The sequence below is a fragment of the Crinia signifera genome, chromosome 4 (assembly GCF_055691185.1).
Source record: "Crinia signifera chromosome 4, ASM5569118v1, whole genome shotgun sequence".
NCBI lineage: Eukaryota > Metazoa > Chordata > Amphibia > Anura > Myobatrachidae > Crinia > Crinia signifera.
In genome coordinates this window covers 267,512,638-267,535,454 of record NC_139220.1, presented here as the reverse complement: position 1 = coordinate 267,535,454, position 22,817 = coordinate 267,512,638, and the positions used below count along the sequence as shown (strand labels likewise).

The window sequence follows — 22,817 nt, the reverse complement described above, 5'->3', positions numbered from 1 at the left end:
TTAAGAGAGAGCAGTCCAAACAGCCTCGAGCGCTCTTTTCCTGCTGCTGCTTAGCCCCAATAGGAAAAATTCAATCCCAATATGATTCCAAAGAATAAGTCAAAGAAAATACATAAAAGGGCTGACCACAGCGCTGGAACAATATGTCCGATAAATCTGTAGGGTTTGCAGGGTTCAACCAATTTATCCAAAAAAACGCCACGTGAATTGCTTCAACCTATTAAAAATACAGTCACTTTATTAGTAACAAAAACAGAACAAACCAAAAAACCAATCCAAAAAAAGGATACGTATGCCACAAACAAAAAACAGTTCTTTATAAAAAGAGATTTAGCAGCTCACCGGACCTCTTGGGGACATGTGTTTTCGCCTTAAATCCACTGATGTTTAACAGGTGCCACACTGCCACTGTGGTCAGGAGGGTATGAATCACCGACAGTCGGGATCCCGACAGTCATTATCCCGACATCGGGATCCCGACTGCCTGGTCTCAGACAGCGTGACCAGCGCGACAAAGCCCCTTGCGGGCTTGCTGCGCTCGCCAAGCTGCGGGCAACAATCGGGATCCCGACGTCGGGTTAATGACTGTCGGGATCCCGTCCGGCACCCCTGTGGTCACCTTTCGGGTTTTCCCTGTGTCTGTTTGATTTCCTGGTGGTAAGGGAAAATAAGAAGAGAGGCTAGGAGCTAGGTGCACGGTTAGTTGGTAACACGCGTGCTCCCTTCCGTCCAGAATCTGCCTGCGCTGTTGCAGTCTGGCGGGGTCACGGCAGGGATGTTTGTATGCCGCGATGCTCCTAAGATGAAACAACATCTCTTCCCGGCTAGTGATCTTCCTAAGCCGCCCGGGGCCGCTGCTGACAGTGGTATGCAGACGTGGCCGCCGGCACTGCTCCCCCGTATCTGGTGGCTGTCTCCTTTCAAAACTCCGGTCTCCAGCTGCTCACCAACGCGTTTCTACCTCAGTGGGTCTTTCTGAAGGTGCCTTGAGAAAGACCCACTGAGATAGAAACGCGTTGGAGTGAATGGATACGAAGTTCCAACCAATCAGCTCCTGTCATTTGTCAAACACAGCCTGTAACATGGCAGTTATGAGCTGATTGGCTGGCACTTTATCTCCATTCATTTTATCGCAACAATCTTAATGCCAAATGATAACAGAAAATCACTTAATTTTAAGTCCATGCCCCTACAAATGTGCAAAGTCAAATTTCTACTATTTATAGGCCACAGAAAATGTTTCCTTATCTGTTTTGCAATCTTTGGTCCTGGGGTAATTCAGACCTGATCACTGATTCTTTGAAACCCAGCAATCAGTTACCCTCAGCCCCATCAAAGTGAAATCTTACCCATGTGCAAAGCTGCGAATGGCATCTACGAACCGCGTGGACATACATTCTTTTAATAATCGCTTGGGCTGCAAATTTGCAGCCCAGTGAATGGATCTAAATCGGCCCAGTAACACGTGTGAGTCTGGTGGCCGTGTGGGATGCAGGCCTAACTCAGAGGTTTATTTTAAAGAGGCAGTAATTTACATGGCCCTTTGGAAAAAACTCTCAGTTCTGCCTGTATTTTGCACAGCATTACGGCCCTTATACTGATTAATTCACTCCCCTGCATGTTCACGCAGGGGAGAGATGTTTTGAAACTGCGCATAGTCCGTTATGCACATGTGCATCCGCTTGTGCGAGCAGCCACGGCGAATAGATTATTCGCTGGCACTCGCACACATCAATGCATGTGGGGGGCATGGGTTTATGGGCTGGGGGATTTGCCCATGGGAACGCCCAGCATTTCATGGGTGTTCCCATGAAAACGCTGAGCGTGCTCATGGTAATTTCCTGATGATGCGGGTACAGGGGGTGGGCATCTGACGTTAGCAGATGTCAGATGCCCACCCGCTTCCCGTACAGGCATTTGCAGATGTAAGACACCACAGAGGCAGGCAGCTGTGCATGCGGCGGGCGGCGACTGGTGAACACGCAAATCCTAGACTTGCGAGTCAACCAGTATAAAGGCCTACATTCGGCCCTCTTTGCTCTATTAATGAGAAAATATCCAACTGGCTATTGTCATCATTAGGATCCCCATATGTATCTCTACAAAAAGGTAAGGAAAATAACATTTTAAATGTTACAATAACAAAGAGAGAGAAAAAAAAAAAACCAACACAGAGTTTGAGTGCAAAAAATAAATATAAAATTTATTAAAACACCCACAGTATTTTACTTATCAGGAATAATACATTTCACAAACAAGCTGTTTGTGGAAATTATAATAAAATACCAAAAAAATAAAAAAAAAGAAGATTCATACTTGTAATTTTTTAGGCATCCTAAAAATAAAAATTACATAACACAAAAGAGTGGAAGGAAATGTACGGGAGAAAAAAAAATTACAAAACATGGTAAATTATACAAAATAAAATTATCAGCATCAATTTACTGAACTAGTCATATCTGCAGTTTAATACACATTAATCCTATCGCCTCCGGACATTGTAAAATCTACCATTCATCAGATCAACCCCAAAATAAACTGAATTTTCAAGTAACCACAGTCACAAGTTGAGATATATTCAAGTGTGGCTTACAAGCTTAGCTCCATTGGAGAATCTTGTAGCCAGTGAATTTAAAAACAAAAAATCAAATACATCAACATCTATTTTCTAGCTAACTATACTGCATTTATTTATGCCACAAAACCAACCTTTTATTCAGTTTAACCCTTCCCCCTGCTGTTGGCACTGACAATACAAGTACGCATTATCCCCCAAACAACATGGAAAGAATTAATTCAAATACATAAAAAGATAAAAATGGACAAGCCATACCTAAAATGTACATTTTTATTTATTTTATTTTTTTTCAATTTGACAGTATGCATAATAAAAGAACAAAGGTTATCAAAAGTTAAATGCCTGTTTCTGAAGTTGTATAGTATCTGGAGAGTCCCTGAAAATAATTCCATTATTATGGTGGTAAAATCTCTGTTGAAATTATTCCTGACAATGTAAAAGGAAAGAAAAGCATCCTACCAATTTATACACAAATGATATATATATTATATACATATGTACGTGTGTGTGTCCTTAACGTCTCGAATATTTTTTTTTACATTTACAGATGTATATATGGGATCTGCTTATTGGGACTTGGGGTTTTTCTGGATAAGGAATTTTAATTTTTCATATAATTAAGAGCATTATGAAAACACGTTTAAAAATGATGCATCTTTCCCCTCATAGCCCCTGTCAGCCACCTACTTGCTGCATTAGTTAGCAGAGCTCCTCCTAATAACTTTAGGAAGAAATATGTGTATATATATATATATATATATATATATATATATACTGTTTGGGGTATATTCAATGCCGATCAGACGAGCTATGACTGCAAGCAGTGCCTAATTCTCGCCACCATAGCCTGCCCTCAGTATTCAACTGACCCCCTGCACTCCCCATTTCCACCTTGCTATTTCTAAAAAGCGAGGTGGAAATGGCGAGTGTGGCCGTCAATATGGCGAGACTCGTGGCTATAAGCAGCAGGCTCGCTGCATTAGCCGCAAACCTTGCCGTCTTGGGGAATTCCCACAGAACATAGAATAGGGCGAGCGTCAAACAGCGAGGATTCCCCCGGAACATAGCATTCCCCCTCTGACGGCGAGGATTTCCCAGGAACATAGAATAGGGCGAGCGGGTTAAACGGCGAGGATAGCTTGTTTATGGCGATCCTCGCCGATAACAAGCCATCCTCGCCATAAAACTCCCCCTCACCATCCATATTAAATACAACCCATTGTGTCTCTATATAAACTGAAAAGAGAAAAACCCCTCAAATTTTCCATCACAAGATTGGGACCCTTCCTCCGCTTGCCAATTTATAATTGTAATAGTTTTGTGACTCTATATTAGGCAACTCTGGTGGACATAATTGAAATCCCTTCTGAACAGTACACGGCTCTATGCACCCTTCCACCATAACTATTTGTAGCTTTTCGTGAACAGACTGCAGTGTATTTGCGAGGTATATTTCAGAAAATAAAATGTGTTACAGCAACAAATATGTGGGAAAAGAGAAAATGTGGTTTCTATACAATAAATTACTTTCACCCTCTTTCCTCCCAAAAACAGTAATAACAAAAATAGCACCATACACAACAGGGGAAAAAAATGGTTCAAATATATAAAATGTACAAAGCAGTAAAATAAAAATGTTGCATTATAAATGAAACATTAAAGAAAGGAGTGGGTTAAATATAAAAGAAACTTAATATATGCAGATGTAATCAGTGTTTAATGTATAAAAATAGGGAGATGAGAAATACTAGTAGCACTGTCACCAAGTGTACTGTGTACCTAAACGTAGCTTATTAATCTGTTTTCCTAGAGGAACCAATGCATTAATCGTTGTAACAGAGTATACTATCACTTCAAAGCTATTTATTATGCTTGTTGATCAAGTCTCCAGAATTCATGTGTGGATCTATAGTTGAAATTTTTACTATGTAAAATAACCTGAATGAAAGTTTATCGCTTCCGAAAATAACATGGTATCTCTCTGCACCTGGTAAAATCTTTAATTTCAAAGCCAATTTTCTGTAACCCTCATAGAAATGAATCATGTATTTTATGTTGTATAAAATGAAATAGAAGAGAACATTGCAATTTCTGTAGTAAAAATGTTTGCAGTATTATAAAAATGATAATCATGAATAATATCTTGAATTTGACTGGTTGATTACAGTGGCCAATCAGAATCTGGAGATCATTTTCTAGTGTGTACTAAATGAATGTTTGCTAGAAGCTGATTGGTAGTTTGAGCAGCACCGCCCCTCCCCTTCTGTTTATGATGCTGCTTTTTAGTTAACATAACCTAAGCTTAAATTTGTTTGACATCGGTATTTGCCACAGATTTCATACTTCCAGTGTATGTTGTTGTATGTAAAACAGCATCTGTGAGGATTCTGAGGCAGAGGAATAATATAGCACCATTATGGAGTAGGGGTATACTGTAAGTGGTCAGCTGTAGGAAAGTGTACTGCTGCATATACCCATAGGAGGAAGGAACATCACTTCCCACTGATGTCATAGCTTACAAGACCATTGATTGGTTGCAGTTCCATCTGCTTAAATAAAAATCAATAGGCAGCTTAAGTTACGTGCTTTCATATAAGCTTCTTGTTTTTCTTTTACCTATAATTCACCATTAAAGAGAACTTGTCATCCCCACTTTAATCCAAATTTTCATTTAAAAAAATAAGGTTTTGTTTTGAACAGAGAAATCTGTAAGGACCCCTCTTGGCTTCTTGTTTGCATAGTTGAAACAAGTTAAATACCCAAAAAATCAAAATAAGGGAAAAAAGACAATTAAAAGGTGTTTGAGTGTAAATGCAAGGTGTAGTTCACCTGTAATGGAAAATTAAATATAAAAAAACCCAAGACATTTGTGGAAATGTTTAGCTTTCAGTAGCACGTGGAAATAGTATTACATAATGCATTCCTACTTTATTGGGATATAAATGGGTGACTTGACCTGTGGTAAAACTGATTGTCCATTCTGATATTACAAAGTAACCTATAAGGGCTACAGACCTGAGACCTAAAACATGCATGCACTAAAGGGAACAGTGCTTCCAGATTAGAAGGGAGATGAAGCCAATCTAACTAGCGGTATTGGGTTTTGTTAAAGCTAGCATTTAAATCAAATAAGATCATTGTTTGACTAAGTGGTCATTCAGACGGTGGTTCTTTCTAGAAGTTGGATCTTTTTTTCTGGCCACAAAAACTGCTACACCCCCTCTTTCCCTGATCACATTCATGTATATACACAACTTGTTTAGGTCCACATTTTCTAGAAGAGCAATAATCTTGCAGCTAGTGGCAACGTTTTTCTTTTTTTTTCACTTTATTTGCAAATATAACATTTCTACACAATGGACAATATAAAAATGCAAGCTTGGATTATACCAAACCGAAGATGTCAAAAGTCACTGAAACATCAACTAACCGAATGAAGCACAAGTCAAACATCGCAACCACGTTTTCATCAGAAGACGCAACACCTTTAGAAAAAGAAATGCAGATAGAAAAACAAAAACCCAGTTCAGAAGAGCGATGAATGAGGCTTTAGTAGGAATCTGATCAAGAGGTGTTCTAGATCGGACATCGTTGTAGAGCCACTTTGAGTGTAGAATAATCATTTGGATCAACAGGGCTGCAAAATGCAGGTAAACCAAAACATCAGAAACACCTCTTGCTCAAATTCTTACTTACCGTTGATTAAAGGCCCTTCTGAATGAACCAGGTGGATTTCATACCACAACATCAGGGAAATCATTACTTCCAGCATTTTTGCTCCCAACACATCTTTACAGTTACAGCATCCAAATTGAAATCATTGCGGAGAAAAACAGCATGGATGTCTACTATAATATGGGTATTTGTATTTATAAATCAAAATACACTTCAACATGCAAACAATAGTTTACTAGTGATTTTTCAATTTTGAAGGGAAATAACATACATTTGACTTGTACAATATAATACTATAGAGGTCTGTCAATTAAGATTAAAATATAAATGCAACGTTGGACCTCTTTTCAAGTGGGCATGTGGAATACGCTACTTATTACACAAATGGTGGGTTGATTCAGCTGCCAAGGTATGCATAGCACAGTCAGAATGATTGCTAACCACTTCCAGCACCATGGTCCCTCTAAAAGGAAAGTGTCAACGCAAGGTGACTGAGGTAGGGTAGATGTAGTGTAAAGCACCGCCAAAATATCTTAAATTTCCATTACACAAAAATACAGAATGTCAGTCCGTTCCAGTCTTTCTTCTCACTACTTTTACATCTTCAATCTTGGTTGCCAGTTTGAGAAATGAGCCATTTGAATCCTATAACATTTACCGGGAATGGACTAAAGCACCATAAAAACAATTAAAAAATAAAAACACAGCTATATTTTGTAAATCGGGAAAAAAAAATACAACACAGACATATACAAGTGCATTTGACACTTCTGCAAGGTCTCTACCACAGAAGGCAACAACCCTTACAGGTTTTCTTTACAAGTCTACAACTGCTATTGCCCACAGCAAGAAATTTACTGGAGTGCCAAAACCACCTACCCGTTACGTCCAATTCACATATGTATAATTAAGGCTGTCACATACTTAGACCTGGTGTACAGTAGTATAAATAGGACCTCTAAATTACTCATCGGGCCTCTGTAAATTGGGCAAAAAAGCGTTCTTCTCCATTGGGTCAGAAAAAAACAGGATAAAACTACTAGATATAATAGTAGAACAAAATTTCATTTTTAGAATTTCTTTTTTTCAAACTTAATTTCATGATTTATTAGTGATTTTTGATAGTAAAATCCAATACAAATTATGTTTGAAAAAAAAATATTTTATCAACTTTGACAGTTTTTTTTTTTTTCATTTTCTTTAGAGATGTTTTAATTTAAGGAATGATTAAATCTATTTACAATTTATTGTCTCTTCTAAGATAGACTGCATTGGTCACTGCACTAACAGCAATACTGAGTAATGTTTTTTCTTTTCTTTAACCAATCTATATTTTATAGTTGTGAAGTTTAGATGACAGACAGATAAATAGTAGTAGTGTAGTAGTTAAAACATCACTTCATATTTTCTGTGTTATATTACATCTGGTGAAGGTCTGCTGAAAAATATATGCTTTTAATATTTCTTTTCAATCTGTCATGAGGAATGGGGGCTGTTGGAACAATGATGAAAATAGGTGCACAGTGGACTGATAAACCAGTTCTGTAACCCGTAGCAATAGGTGTGGTATGTCTAGGGTGCCACCAAAAGGCCGACATGCACAAAGTGAACACTTAAGGTGGTCATACATCTACAGATTTATCTTCAGATCTGGCTGGTTGGAACAAAAACATGGTTATGGATGAGAGCAAATGACAGTGGACCATTTGCTTGGAAATGCTGGAAAACTGACAAACTGTCATTCAGATATTACCAGATTTTTGTTCCAACCAGCCAGATCTGAAGATAAATCTGTAAGTATATGGGCACCTTTAAAAAGGGTTTACAAAAGCAAAAATATTGACACATGAAAAAGTCAACATGCTTTTTTTTTTAAAAATTCGGTGTCAAAATTGGACCCCCAGTTAATGTACTGCTTTGGCTCACTTTACTGTTCCCAATTGAACTCCACATGGATGGGAAAAAAATCACCACCAAAAAACATTTTCTTGTGTTAACCATAGCCATGTCAAGTTTTGGCTGTACCCTTAGCAATTAGATGTTTACTTTTATTGCCTAACTGTACTTGTACGTAACAATTTAATTTCATGCAATTGTGAGTTTTACAACACATTCTTCCTGTATCATTAATCTCGCCTAACTAATATGTGGTCATTGGACCTTGCTTTTTCCACTGTCACTCAGTCCGGGGAATCCTCTTGACCAAATGCCCCTCCAAACAATATGACACTGCCTTATGTAACACAACCAGACTAGATTAAAACACCCATCTACTGGAATGTGAGAAAACGCCAATGACCTGATTGGTTGAAGGTCATTCTAATCCATTTCATACCAGGACACACCCCCAACTATCAGGATTGAAATTGAGGAGATAAAAACTAATATCAAAATGTGGTCTAACCATAGTAAACACACCTTAAAATCAATTGCATGAAATAAATGGCTAATGCTTACAACAACATTGTACATAGCAATATGTGCACCAATTGTCTTACTTGTTCTTCAAGAAAGACCTGAAGGCTACAATTGGAAAATTGTTCATAGACTAAAAGAGACAGAATTCTTATAATGAATGATAAAAAACAGACATGATGACCTACATATTTTAACCCTTTGAGTGCCAAGTGAATTTGTCAAAATAGGTGTGAAAATTGGCAAGCAAACAATTTTAATTCATCGTAATGACCTGTCATGTTTACCTTATAGAGTAAATGTAATCTTTTATTACACAACATTTTTTTATTTGAATTTATATAACAAATTTTAAGCAACGCTGGCATTTGTAGTGGACATTTTACACAACTCTCACAGAATTGTTGCCACTCAAAGGGTTAAACCTCCACTGGTGATATTCTAAGGATGAACATTACAAATATTTGTTTTGGTGATAAAATATCTAATTAATGCATATACTTGTTGAGTCCTATTCCTTTTGGAGGACCTGTAAATCTAACTGATCCAATTTGCAAAAACCATTTCATATTGACAAATATATATGTAAATGTTACCATACCTAGTCAGAATTTAAGATTTTTGGCACTGTATTTAAGTATCACCTTTTAATCTGGTAAAATGCGTGAGTAAATTGGACAGGTACGGCTTCACATCACTGCGGGCCAATCACAAATCCTGACAACTTCCATAGACTCTGCTGTGTTTTGTGTAGGACCATTCTGGTTCGGGGAGTAAGATTTAAGTATATATATGAGAGAGAAAGAGAGAGAGAACAAAGATGCTGCGGCACTCAAAGGGTCTTTCAATTAGTTGTATTAGCAAAAGTCAATGCATATACATGGAACAGTTGGCCCAACGTTTCAATGGCGCTTAGGCATTTTCCTCAAGGGCCCATGTATTGTAACAAGTAGACAATAAAGTTTTTCGTCTACTATTGCCATATATGCCAACTATTCAATGTATATGCATTGGTTTTGACTTTCGCCAATACAACTAATTGAAAGACCCTTTGAGTGCCGCAGCATCTTTGTTCTCTGTTGACCCTACTCATCTGGAGGCACCTGGGCAGTATTGGATCAAGGGAGTGCCGGTTCTGCAAGCACTATATATATATATATATATATATATATATATATATATATATATATATATCTATATCTATTTGCTGTGGCCTTCAAGTATATTGTTCACTTTATGCTGTATTAGTTAAAGGTGAATTTATGTATGTATTGATATGATGTGAGAATGTGAAACAGGGATATTGTCTCATACAGACAATGGTCAGATACTCAGTATCATTCATTTAGTGCTGCACAGGCATTTCATGTGGGGTGTTAGGGGAGTGGCATTTTACTCTTCCTTTTCACTATCTGCTACTTTACACTGTACAATAGCAACATCTGTGTAGTTTACAAATTACAACAAAAAAAGGAAAATTCTATATATATTTATATATATATATATATAAAAGCAGATATAGCAATCGGTAGGACGGACACGTTGCGTTAAATATTCTACCTCTATATACAATTCTCCCATTATCTATTTCAAAATGTTTGCAGCAGGATAAAAAGTGCTTTAAAATGAAATTATAAAACAGGCAAAAAAAAAAAAGGCTATTTACAGACTGACGGTTTCAGATACTCAGACAATGGGTCTGTTCCCGAGCATTTTACACCCGATACAACAAAGAAATTAAAATAATAATAATACAGAATAAAAAAAACAAACTTATTACTGGATTTACATTCGGTGTGCTATAAACCACCCGACAGCTGGAGTGGTCAATAGTATAGGTGCAATGTTTATTATTTATTATTCCGGCACAACCTGGCAACCTTTATCCAATCTAGAAACTATTACATTTACCTCCTTAAAAAATCTAAATAGTCTTAATTCAACTATGTTCATAAAAAATACTTTTATTTAATTACTTATTCTTTGTAGCACCTGCAATATCCAGGCCAAAAAAGGTGTTGCTGTGTATATACTAGCACCACTATTTTGCAATATTTGACTGGCTTATTGTGGAGATAAAGCAACACTTACCTACCCCCTATCAGCCCCTTTAAAGAAAAAAAAAATTAAATCAATTATAGAACACATATACAATGAGCTATCCTGTAGTCATCAGTGGGAAACGCCAAAGTTAAATGATATCCAGGATATTTTGGTCTGCATGGCAGTCCTACTAATAACATTGAAAAAGAGAATACCTCAGCACCATATGTATGAGCAGTAAAATACAGATAATAATGGTACATATTCACAGTTTTCATTGGATGAGAGAGGCAGCAGCCCTTCCTTTTATTCAAATCTTAAAATTTGGATAACTACTGCAGTGGTAAAGCCAGCTCATAGGGCACGCATGGTCAAACTATGGCCGTCCAGCTGTTGTGAAACTACAAATCCCATCATGCCTTGCTGCAGTTTCGCTATTAGAAAATGCTAAAACTATGGCAAAGCATGCTGGGATGTGTAGTATTACGACAGCTGGTGGCCCAGTTTGGCCATGCCTGGCATAAGGAGACATACCAAGTTGTGAAATACATGCCTCTCCATAGGAACCTTAAGAGCAGGAAAACAGATGTGTCTGTCAAGCAACCTGAGGCATTTTGATCATTTCATTTACTTTAGGTACTATAAAAATACTAGCAGCAAATAATGTTGTAAGTTACCAAATATTGTATTAAAAAAAGCCCCGACAGGTTTCTCGTCCCAACTAGAGAATCACTGTACTGACTTCATCCATAGTATGTAACTCCATGGTGCATAAAAATTGTGGGAGAAAGCGCTCTGAATGTGCAGCATGCCAAGTATAGTCATTTCAAGTAATTAGGTTTTATAAATATATAATGTTACACATTTGCTGCTTTAAATAATATTGATTTCATAAATATATTTGAAGCAGTTGTCTTCTCAGACACACCCTCATTGCTGCCCTGTAGGCCAACCGCAGCGATACCCTGCAGTAGTTATGTATTTGCATGATGATACATAGTCAAACAAGCTGATAATTATTCATCTCCCTCATTAGCATAGAGGCGGGCTATCCATGATCTAGCTCGGCTGCTATGACTACATCACTGCTGCCATTTGCAAGACTGAAGCAATGTGAATTGCAATCTCTTGTTTTTAGGCCGCAGTGTCCACCTGTGATTCCTAGTAGTTAAAAAGACCGATTCAGATAGAATGGTCTATAAATTCTGCACCATCACGGTTTTATAAAAATCCAATAAATATACGTCTGACTGCAATTAAAAATAGGATGCCATGATTTGTGTGTGTGTGTGTGTGTTTTCCTGTCATTTGTTGTACAACATTAGGTTTAAAAAAATGCAGATATAAATCTTTTTTTAGATTAAAATGGGGAAAAAAACATAAAATAAAAACATTATACAGTAATAGTTCTCTTGCTCAAAGGGTAAGTCCTGGGAGATGCGTACATAAACAAGATTCTCCTGTTGTACACACGTGAAAAAGCACCAAAAATAGCACCATATATTACAGTGCTGTCAATTAGCTGAGGTACATTGGCCACGATGATAGCTGATTTAATCTCATATCCAGCGGCTATATGGTCCCGTAACCTTGGTATAGGCATACGAAGAAGATGTTTTGAAAGAGTTTGTTAGGAGAGTAGCTGTTTGACGAGTTGGGATGGTGTCATTCTTATCAACAGGTGGGGTCTCTGGAGTGGTAGCACCTCCCCACTTTCTCTTTTTGCCAAAGGCTTTGACTTCCTGCTTGATGCCCAGCCTGGCAGCCTCCTCCTGCCTTAATCGTGCCCTCTCTGCCAGCTGTTTCATTTTGGCTTCCCAAAGTGCCAATCCATGGTTAGGCTGATTTAAGTTCTTGTGTTGGTAGAATACCAAGGAGATCCGGGTTGGATGACAGCGATTGGGCCTCTTCACAGGTGTGGTGGCATGAAGCTCTCTCCGTGCACACTCTATGAGAATGGAACCATGGGTTGGAGCCACTGCAACCCCACCAATGTTTTCATCAAGGAAATTGTGCTCACTATCCGACCAGACTTCCTCGTCATCCTCCTCTTTCTTCACAGGGGTATCATCCATGTTATCATCTAGACTGTAGGGGTCCCAGTTTTCTGTTTTCAAGGGGGTAGATGGAGTGGCTGGAGTAGCGAACATGTTCCATGACTTTTCCTGCATACTGGCGCTAGGTGTTACATTGCACCTATCGCTACCAGCAACTGAATTCCAGAGCTTTTCCGGAAACATTGCAGTCTCCTTCATGGCTCGTCCGCCACTCCAGTTCTTCTCCTGAGTGTTTGCAAAACTGTCACTGAGCTTGCATGAGCTCCACACCTTCCCTGGAGTGTTTGCATCACGGTGTCCTGCCTGAGTATCAATTCCGTATGCACCCCACTGCTTATTCTGTCCATGTAAGTTCTTCACTCCGACACTATTAGCTTGGATACCATAATAATCTCTCTTATCTAGACCATTTGGTAAACCAGTTTTCTCATTGGTCATAAACATATTAGATACATCTGAACTTGTCCTTTCAGAAGAAAACACACCATTTGCTTTGTAGGGAATGGACTGGTCACTTTTCTGTAATGAGAGATTCAAAGCCGGGCTCGGAGAATGGACACTAGGAGCTCTGTGAAAGGGATCATGAGAGAAATCCCCAATTGGTTCCTTCTTAATGATTTTGTTGAAACAGGGAGAATATGGAGTGGTATCCATTGGAGCAGGAGTAGTCCGGTGGGGGTTGCTTACTGATTTCTGGCTGATTGGATCTGGCAGGCCGTACTGTTGCCCTCTCCCATAACTTTGCTCCGATAACTCATTTCCATAACCATGGTTCAAGCTATTAGCCGTTGACTGCAATTCGGGTTTTTTATCAAATGTGTTACTCATCCACCCGCCAGTCCTCGTATCAGTTGAACCATAATTTACAAACTGAGAAGGGACCACAGGGTTGTTGGGAAATCCATAGTATCCAAAGGAAGGAAGAGCATATTTTGAATGATAGCCATTCACAGAAGGCAGGTTAGGTGGTTGTGCATAGAAAGAATGGTAGGAGTAAACACTGTCCATGCTGTAGGGATCGGAAGGTCTGCAGCTGCCCAACACGGAGTAACTTTCAACAACTCCATTTGCGTTATACTTAAAGGAACTGTAGTGATTGGTTGGCTCCACTTTAATACAAGGCTTTACCTGTTGCTGAGGGATATCTGCGGATGCACGGAACACAGTGTTGTTAGTATGGCCAAAACAGACAACAATAAGCAACATGGCAGATACATTATTCTTATCTATACTGTGCCAACAACACATTTTGTAGCAATGTACAATGTTGGTGACAACCTAAATGCAAACTGAAGACTATAAAAACGAAGTAACAGAAGCATACCATGAAACTATAGCATGACAAAAATTGAATGCCGCTTGTTTGTGTCTATGTGGAATGAAAGACTTCTTCCACAAATGGAACCAATAGGTGTGTAGCAAATATGGATTGCAAGTATAAAAGGGTGGTACTCTTTACCTATCACGGCGCCCATCGCGGGTACATTTATGTCTGGCCGCGACGCGACCGACGCGATGCCCGCGATTTCCCATTGAAACCCATGTTAAACATGGAAATCGCGTCGGTCGCGTCGCGGCCGGCCATAAATGTACCGATGCGATGCTCCCGATTTCCCATAGCAATCAATGTTAAATGGCCCGACCGACGCGATTTTACTGTTAAATGCCTCAATGGACCCGATGTGGCCATAGGAAACAATGTTAAATGGGCCTTAGAGCCCAAATAGTTACCCTGAACTCTGAAATGGCCCCCCCAATTGTTTACGCCACCCCACGATCAACGTCAACCCGAAGCGTGGCGAGCGCAGCGAGCCCGCGAGGGGCGGCGGTACGCGTCCTCCGACCTTTTCATACCCCCACTATCCACGTCGGCGTGGAGTTGAGAATAGAATAGTGTGGCGAGCGCAGCGAGCCACCGAGCCTGAAGCGTGGCGAGCGGACGCGGATACCTTCACAGCTATACGCGTCCCCTCGCGGGCTTCACAGGTGTCCATGGCGACGCGGACACCTGTGAAGCCCGCGAAGGGACGCGTTTACCTGTGAAGGTATCCGCGTCCCCTCGCGGGGCTCGCTGCGCTCGCCACGCTTCGGGCTCGGTGGCTCGCTGCGCTAGCCACACTATTCTATTCTCAACTCCACGCCGACGTGGATAGTGGGGGTATGAAAAGGTCGGAGGACGCGTACCGCCGCCCCTCGCGGGCTCGCTGCGCTCGCCACGCTTCGGGTTGACGTTGATCGTGGGGTGGCGTAAACAATTGGGGGGGCCATTTCAGAGTTCAGGGTAACTATTTGGGCTCTAAGGCCCATTTAACATTGTTTCCTATGGTAAAATCGGGTCCATTCAGCCATTTCACATTAAAATCGTGTCCATCGGGCCTTTTAACATTGATTCCTATGGCAAATCGTGGGCATCGCGTCGCGGCCATCGTGTGCACATTTATGGCCGGCCGCGACGCGACCGACGCGATGTCCATGTTTAACATGGTTTTCAATGGGGAAATCGTGGACATCGCGTCGGTCGCGTCGCGTCCGGGCATCTTTAGCCCGCATACGACGCGACTTTTTACCTCACGATGCCCACGATCAAGATCGTGGGCGCCGTGCTAGGTAAAGAGTACCAAAAGGGTTTTTCAGATCGCAACAATCATTTTACGCAGCACAGTCCACAGAATTCAAACTGTTAACGGTGAATTTCACAGCCTTACGAGTCCACCTGATGGTCGGCGACCATCAAATGATTTCTCCAGAGCTCACAGATCTGAGACACCACTGTGGCGGGAAAGGCAGCTGACATCGGCTGACGTCCGCTGCCCACCCCGCACCATTGTGAGAACACCCAGCGTTTTCATGGGAACGTCCATGAAATGGTGGGCGTTCCCATGGGCGAATCTCCCTGGCCCGCCGCCTCACCCGCACTGTTGTCTGCGAGCTCCCAGCGAATAATCTATTCGCCTTGGCCACTTGCACACAGCGGTTGCACATGCGCATAATTAACTATGCGCAGTCGCGAAAAATTGCCCCCCCCTGCGTGTACTCGCGGGGGAGCAATTTTTCGCGACTGCGCATCAATCAAAATATGGGCCTTAGGGAAAATGTTTAGGGATTGCAAAATGCCTCATCCCCAGCACCAGCACCCCTCCCCCACCCACACAACCACAATTTGAATCAATAAATAAAAGCATAGAGCGCCCAGTTTCTTCTTCAGGAGTATGTACCATGTGTATTGGCTTAGGAATGGGAGTTTGTCCCAGAATTTTAGAGGAGATTGATAACTTGTGCGTATCCACGTGTAAGGCAGATTGTGATAAACCCCAGATTAGACTCTGTTTGTAGGTTTTTGGGAAAATCTGGTAATGTATGAAAGCAAATGACAATTGACCATTTGCCCCCAAACACTGTAAAATGGACAAATTGGTTAAGTCACGGATTGAACGGTCTAAGCATGCTTCTATGTCAATATCACATGCTACTTTGTTAATACCCATCGCTCATATTATGCACCTAGGTTCTGCTGGTTGGTTTCTAGGTCTGCTGGCTCCTGCTTGGCCTTATCTGGGGTTGCTTGCTTCTCCTTCTGGAGTTTCTTCTTTTCAGCTGCCGCCTTCTTGGCCTCCAGCTGCCGCTGCCTGCAGGACTTGGCGGGTTCAGAGAGTTTACGGACCTCGCGGGGGAAGGAAGATAGCACCTGTATTCCTCCTTTCTCCATCTTTATGGCCTGGCCCTCTTCACTCCCAAACTCATCTGTGCTGTCAATTTTGTACAGTGGCAGCACATGGAGCTGTTCGTCCTCAGCAATCTTACCGACTGACCTGTTGTCTTCCTTTGTCAGAGTGCAGACCTACGTGGAGAAATGGGGGAGGGCGTGTGTTGTTACCCAGAATAAGTAAATGACTATTATTGTGCATTTCTGATTCAGTGCCTCTGATCTGAGTAACATGGTTCAGGGTGGCTAATGTACTAAGCCTGGTAAAGTGGTTATAAAGCGGTTTATGTAGAGGAGGGTAATAACCAGCCAATCAACTCCCAACTGTAATTTTTCCACATAGCTGATTGGCTGGTGCATTATTACCTTCCACTTTATCACTTTTCCAGGCTTGATACATCTGCCCCAGGGTTTCTTACCAGAGACTAAGGAAGTTATCTCCAGTTGCACAATCAGGTTCAGAAATTCAGTTTCAGCATGGCAGCTATAAATCCATATACGATATATATTTATTTCATGTTGCATTAATAGCTATTGCTAAAGAACAAATAAAGAGTTTGACAGCTTGTGTCTAACTTTTTAGAGTCATTCTGGGAGTCTAGTGCTAGGTTCTCAAAGTCGGTCCTCATACAGTGCATGTTTTGCAGGTCTCCTCATAGAATCAAGTGAAATAATTAGTAATGAGGGCACCTGTCGGGTGACCTGGAAAACGTGAACTGTGTGGGGTCCTGAGGACCAACATTGAGAACCACTGGTCTAGTGGATATATATTTTCCTGTACTTAAATATTCTACTAACTAACTCATAAGAGTCGATATGATTAATCCATTTAAGTGCAGCTGTAAGCCGCACTTACGGTAGTCACGGACATGCTGATTTGTTTGTGGCCTCACAGGGCTGAGTAAGGAGGTTTGTGAGTGTGTAGTGAGATCAGGGCACAATGGGGATGATATGAGGTACAACTTGCATCCCTCTTGGGTAACTGAACTGACCCCCATAGTTTTCCTTTTCTGGCTTCAGAATGCTACCATGTTTGTTAAAGTAGAGTTTGTGGGCTAAAAACTGTCACAGCTCAAAGTGAAAATAAAAACGGTCACGGTTCAAATTAACAGTATATTGCAGAAGCCATAATTTCGACAGGCTTTTAACTAGTGTATATACTGTATATATATATATATATATATATATATATATAAAATGGCATTGTTTTACTGGTCATTAAATGCAATGCACTGGCCTAACGGAACCCTGGATTTATTATTTCTAGCCATGCATTTCAACACAGCATTTTTACTAAGGGGGTACCATGAGCCTGGCCTTCTTACCACTGTGCAACCATTGTAGAGGTTGTGTTGATCCTTGTGAGCATGGGCGCAGAAATCCATGCAAGCTGTAACCCCAGAGAATGGACGGCCCTCTTCCAATCCGAGACGACAATCTATTGCTACTTCTTCATTGTTAACCTAAAAGGAGAAGATTTATCTCAGACTTAATAATATGTTACAGCATTCACTTATACACGAATTACAAAGGAAACCGTGAAACTTATATAAAGAAAGAACAAAAGAATAAAGCAATAACATTTGCTCGGTTAAATACATCAGTGGATCTGGTTCAGTTATATTTAAAAATTCTTCCTTCTAATTGTGACACTAAAGTGCCGCTTTTTTGCATGCAACAATCTTCCCCCTCTTACTGTATAGATTAGGGGTGGGCAATAAGCATTACTCCAGCAGTTGATGAATTACACATCCCAGCATGCCTTGCCCTAGTTTTGCTATTTGGCCATGCTGAAACTGATGCAAGGCATGCTAGGATGTGTAGTGTATCAACATCTGGAGGGATGTTTATTGCCCACCCCTGGTATAGTGCAGTAGATGTTTATTGCCCACCCCTGGTATAGTGCAGTAGATGTGGCCAATATAATCAAATGTGATAAACTAGGTCAACTAATACATGTAATCTAAGAAGTGTAGAAAAACAAATGAAGTGCAAATGGAAACATCAAAAGCTGGATTACTACTGAGCACGCACTTCCTACAGGAAATGGTGTAACAGCCACACTGACTAATTGTGAAGAGAGTTTCAAAATAATGTGGTACAGCTCCGTGATACTGACACAAACTGAATTTTGATAGGATGCACCCACACTGTAGGTATTTTATATTATAAATGTATATTATTTGGAGCGCATCCCAACAGCCAAGGAGGGGTATGGGGTTCCACAAACAGATCCCCAATAAAGTAGAATGAGGTTCCACAAAAGGGAAGCCTACAATCCTCTAAAGATGGTCAGAGGATTACTTTTATAAGATGGCACTAAATTCACACTGTACGTATTAAAATTATTATATTTATTGTTTATTTATATGGGCCACAAGGGTTCCGCATCGCCTAATAACTTGATTGAAAATTAGTTTTATACACCAGATGGTTTTAAGTACGTACATATAAGTTGCTTTACACACGAAATGTACAGTACATTACAGATGTAAAAGGTTACACCCATGTCAGACAGAAGTACCTGATTTTGGTAAGCCTGTGGAGCAAGCTGCTTGTAAACCGGAGCAACCTTTGTAGCCAGGTCCTGGAAGTTGTCCTTGAGACATTCCTCCTGCAAAGAGAAAAAAAAAATACAATATGTAGGCTGATATTGGGCTGTATTTATCAAAGCTTAGAGAGAGGTAAAGTGCTGGTCAGTTTCTGTCATGTTACAGGCTGGCTGGCTGGTACTTGTTCCAGCTCCTCTCTCTCCTGCTGCATGCTTTAGTAAACCTCCCCCATTGTCTCATGTCTGGCACCTGTCACCAGAGAAGTGGCAACCATTCTGTGACCTATCAGGAGTGAAGGCGGGACAGACCCTTTACATAAAACAACAGGACATGCTGCTGATATGGTCCATGTATACTCTGTGAGCTCATATGTATTCAGAGATGCTCATTTGATGATGGACAGATATCAGATGGGATATTCCACACCTGCAGGTGGTTTCACTGACATATACAGCAAATCACAACCCAAAAAGATGTCTTCCTGTGCTGTCTAATACCCCTTTTCCATCTACGAGCCGGGTCGCACCCAGGATTTTGTACCCGGCTCCAACCTGGGTGCGACCCAGCTTGTGAACCCATTCACACTAGAGTCCCCACCTGGCATAATGCCGGACGGGTGATGTCATTGGGAGGCGGGGTCGGCGTGGCGCTGGGAGATGAGAGCATCTCCCTGCCCAGCGCCGGCTATTGCATTGTAGTACACGGGACCTGGGTCGCATCGACCCAGGTTACTCGTTTACACTACACAGTAACCCAGGTTGAACCCGTGTTCAACCCTGGTCGCTACCTTGGTTGAAATGCTGGGTCTCACAACCTGGGTTATTTCAACTGGGAGAGTTTCCACCTGCTTAAAAACCCAGGAAATTTAGGCTAGTGGAAAAGGGGTATAAGGTGGTTCCAGACAATACTATTTCTGCAGTGTCATCTACCATTGGCAAACACACCGATCATTTAATACCCCATTAACTGTCAGTTCAATGTTACAAAAACATGTAACTTTTATTTGACTAAATTCAAATTATTAGCACTTTTCTCCCCCTGTGTCTACTGTCATGGATGACAACCCTGGCTGAATAAATAGAAGGGCAGACTGCCATGTGATACCAGTTCTTACCATAGACCCAGTACTATCTAATGCTGTGTGAGAAAGAAACACATTTATGGATTTCAGTGCCAATATTTACCAACCCACCTCTTTGGGATTATCCCCAACCAGCCTGAACTTCCTTGGGGTCTTGCTGCGAGCATACTTGCAGCCATTAAAGTACATGCTCCATGAACATCCAAAGGAGAAAGAAGCACCGCAGGTGTTAGGGTCCTTGCCTTGGCACGCACAGGTCCGGCTGTAACAGACAACACACAGATTATTACCCAGTGGAACTCAGTGACCATGAGGTGCATACTGGGAAAATATCCCAGAAAATATGTTGTAAATGAGAAACTTATATAACCTTTTTATGATAAAAATACATTTTACTAGTCAAAATGACGGAACACCATAACAGAAATGTCAGTGCCGGCAGCGAGTGACTGTATAGAGCAACACTTGAATTGCGCCATCTAGTGGCCGCCAGTGCACAAAGCACTTGAATTCCCCACAGAGCAGGATTAGCTTTTTCTGTGGCAAGAACTCACTCGTCATTCAGGCCACATCTTCTGGATGTTGGGTTTCCATATTTGGTGATGGTTTCGGAGATGTTCTGATACAGCTTATCACCCATGGAACGAGTGATTCCCTCCCAAGCCATGATCAATATGATGATAACTGCATTTTCACAATGATGGCCGGCCCGGTGCCGGACCATACACAGGAGCTTCTCTTCCTCGCTCTGCCGGCGGATGACCTGAAACCACAAGACCAAGCAGTTGTCTGAAACCCATGCGTCCGTACGTGGATAGCCTATATATCAAACTTGTTTTACAAGTGATCTCAGGGATATTTATCAAGGCTTATAGAGCCAGATGTATCAAGCTTCAAAAAGTGATAAACAGCCAGCCAATCAGCTCCTACCTGTCATGCTACAGGCTGAGTTTGAAAAATGACAGGTAGGAGCTGATTGGCTGGCTGTTTATCACTCTCCATTTTATCACTTTTTGAAGCTTGATACATCTGGCCCATAGAGTGCTAAAGTGGACAGAAATAAAATACCAATCAACCACCTTCTAACCGTCATGTTACAGATCTGGTTTGAAAAATAACCATTAGGAGCTGGTTGGTACTTTATCTCTCTTCGAGTTATGATAAATATGCCCCCTATTATGAATGAATCAAGCTGGATAGGCCAATTGTTCCCCCCAGCAAGGATATTGTGGCTTATTGCTCACTGTACAATTATTATTCTGCAGTTTTATACTGACAATTATGTTCTTATAGTACAGGAATGGTCATGAACGCACAAGTTGTCTACCAATAGTATAATAACCAGATTAACCATTTATAAGCAAACTATTTCAGTTTCAAGCCGTAGTAATACTATCATCAAGTACTTCTATATATATATATGCATCGGAGAGAGGGTTAAGAATGGGATAAGCTACACACTGGCACTGTCCGCTCAGAGCTCTGCTCTATAAATAACATTATAAACAAGCCTCCCTGTCCTCAGTTTACCTCCATCCTGCATTTGAAAGCCGGCTTCCTGCCGATGAGGAACTGCATCCTCTCTTATAGAGTATACGGGAGAAAACATGAAGGTGGGGGGTGGGGTTCAATGTCATTAGCTACGCGCAGTAGGAAAACAACATTATAATTCCAGGCCTGGTGGGCTCTCTGCCAGTCCCTGAGCTCTAAATAAATGATACATACACAGCTTTCGCTATGCTACAGACACATGAATTCAGCCTTAAAACTGAATGTAAACAATGGGGGTGATTCAGGCCAGCGCAAACCCTCTGAGCGAACGCCCTCGGCGAGTTTCATAAAGGGGGTGGAAAGCAGGGGAACGCCCAATGTGTTTTATGGGTGCACCCATTGAAACGCTGGGCATAGCCCTTCAAACAGAGGCACGTCGATGCCTGCTTGGGGCAGGCAGTTGACGTGACATGACGTCAGTGCCCGCTCCGAATTCGCCCATCTCCTGCCAGGATAAAAGTCAGTGAGACTTCATTCGGCAGGCCGGCATTTACCTGTTCGCGAGGCAGCGTTTATACAAATATACGCTGTCCAGCGAACAGGGCTGAATCAGGCCCAATGTTCCTAATGTACAACTTCCAAACCCATGTTTTTAAAGTAAGAGATTCTTAATCAGTTCCACTGGTCAGTACATACCCATTTTGCAATGGGGCAGCCCCTGGAGCTCTTTCCTTCCCTTCCTGTGTAAATGACTTTTTCAATGCGGATTGCACTCCCTTTCTCTCCATACCTGGAATGTAAAACACATGGAATGAATGATTTCAGTGAACATCATCTATACATGGTCATGTTGTTATGTGTTGTTACCCTGCAGTGTATTAATGAATACACTAGGAATACACTAGGCCAGGCATGTCCAAACTATGGCCCTCCAGCTGTTTTGAAACTACAAGTCCCATCATGCCTTGCCACAATTTTGCTATTAGGGAATGCAAAAAAATGTGGCAAGGCATGCTGGGATATGTAGTTTCACAATAGCTGGAGGGCCATAGTTTGGACATGCCTGCACTAAGCACTAGTGCTGAAGGAAAGGAGCAAAGGATTACAGACTCTGGATGGGAACCTGGGTCAGCAGTAGAGTCAGGGGTTATACAGCGAGGAGGAGAGCATGGAAAGACCCAAGCAGCACAACTAAGAAGGGAAGTGAGGGAGCTGTGGGAAG

At 41.3% G+C, this 22,817-nt stretch overlaps 1 protein-coding gene across 7 annotated transcripts in view; it reads right to left on the bottom strand.

Moving 5' to 3' along the window:
• Nucleotides 1–2,832: 2,832 nt before the first annotated feature.
• The window catches only part of TET3 (tet methylcytosine dioxygenase 3), an 82,195-nt gene continuing 62,210 nt past the window's right edge, over nt 2,833–22,817 (bottom strand). For all 7 annotated transcript variants that reach the window (XM_083184498.1, XM_083184501.1, XM_083184500.1 and 4 more), the window contains 7 exons: nt 22,292–22,385; nt 20,659–20,867; nt 20,216–20,366; nt 18,996–19,085; nt 17,797–17,934; nt 16,270–16,606; nt 2,833–13,913 (listed from right to left, as the gene is read on the bottom strand). In XM_083184498.1, coding sequence (XP_083040624.1) covers nt 12,271–13,913; nt 16,270–16,606; nt 17,797–17,934; nt 18,996–19,085; nt 20,216–20,366; nt 20,659–20,867; nt 22,292–22,385 — 2,662 coding nt within the window. In that variant the 3' untranslated portion in view covers nt 2,833–12,270. The remainder of the gene's footprint in view (nt 13,914–16,269; nt 16,607–17,796; nt 17,935–18,995; nt 19,086–20,215; nt 20,367–20,658; nt 20,868–22,291; nt 22,386–22,817) is intronic.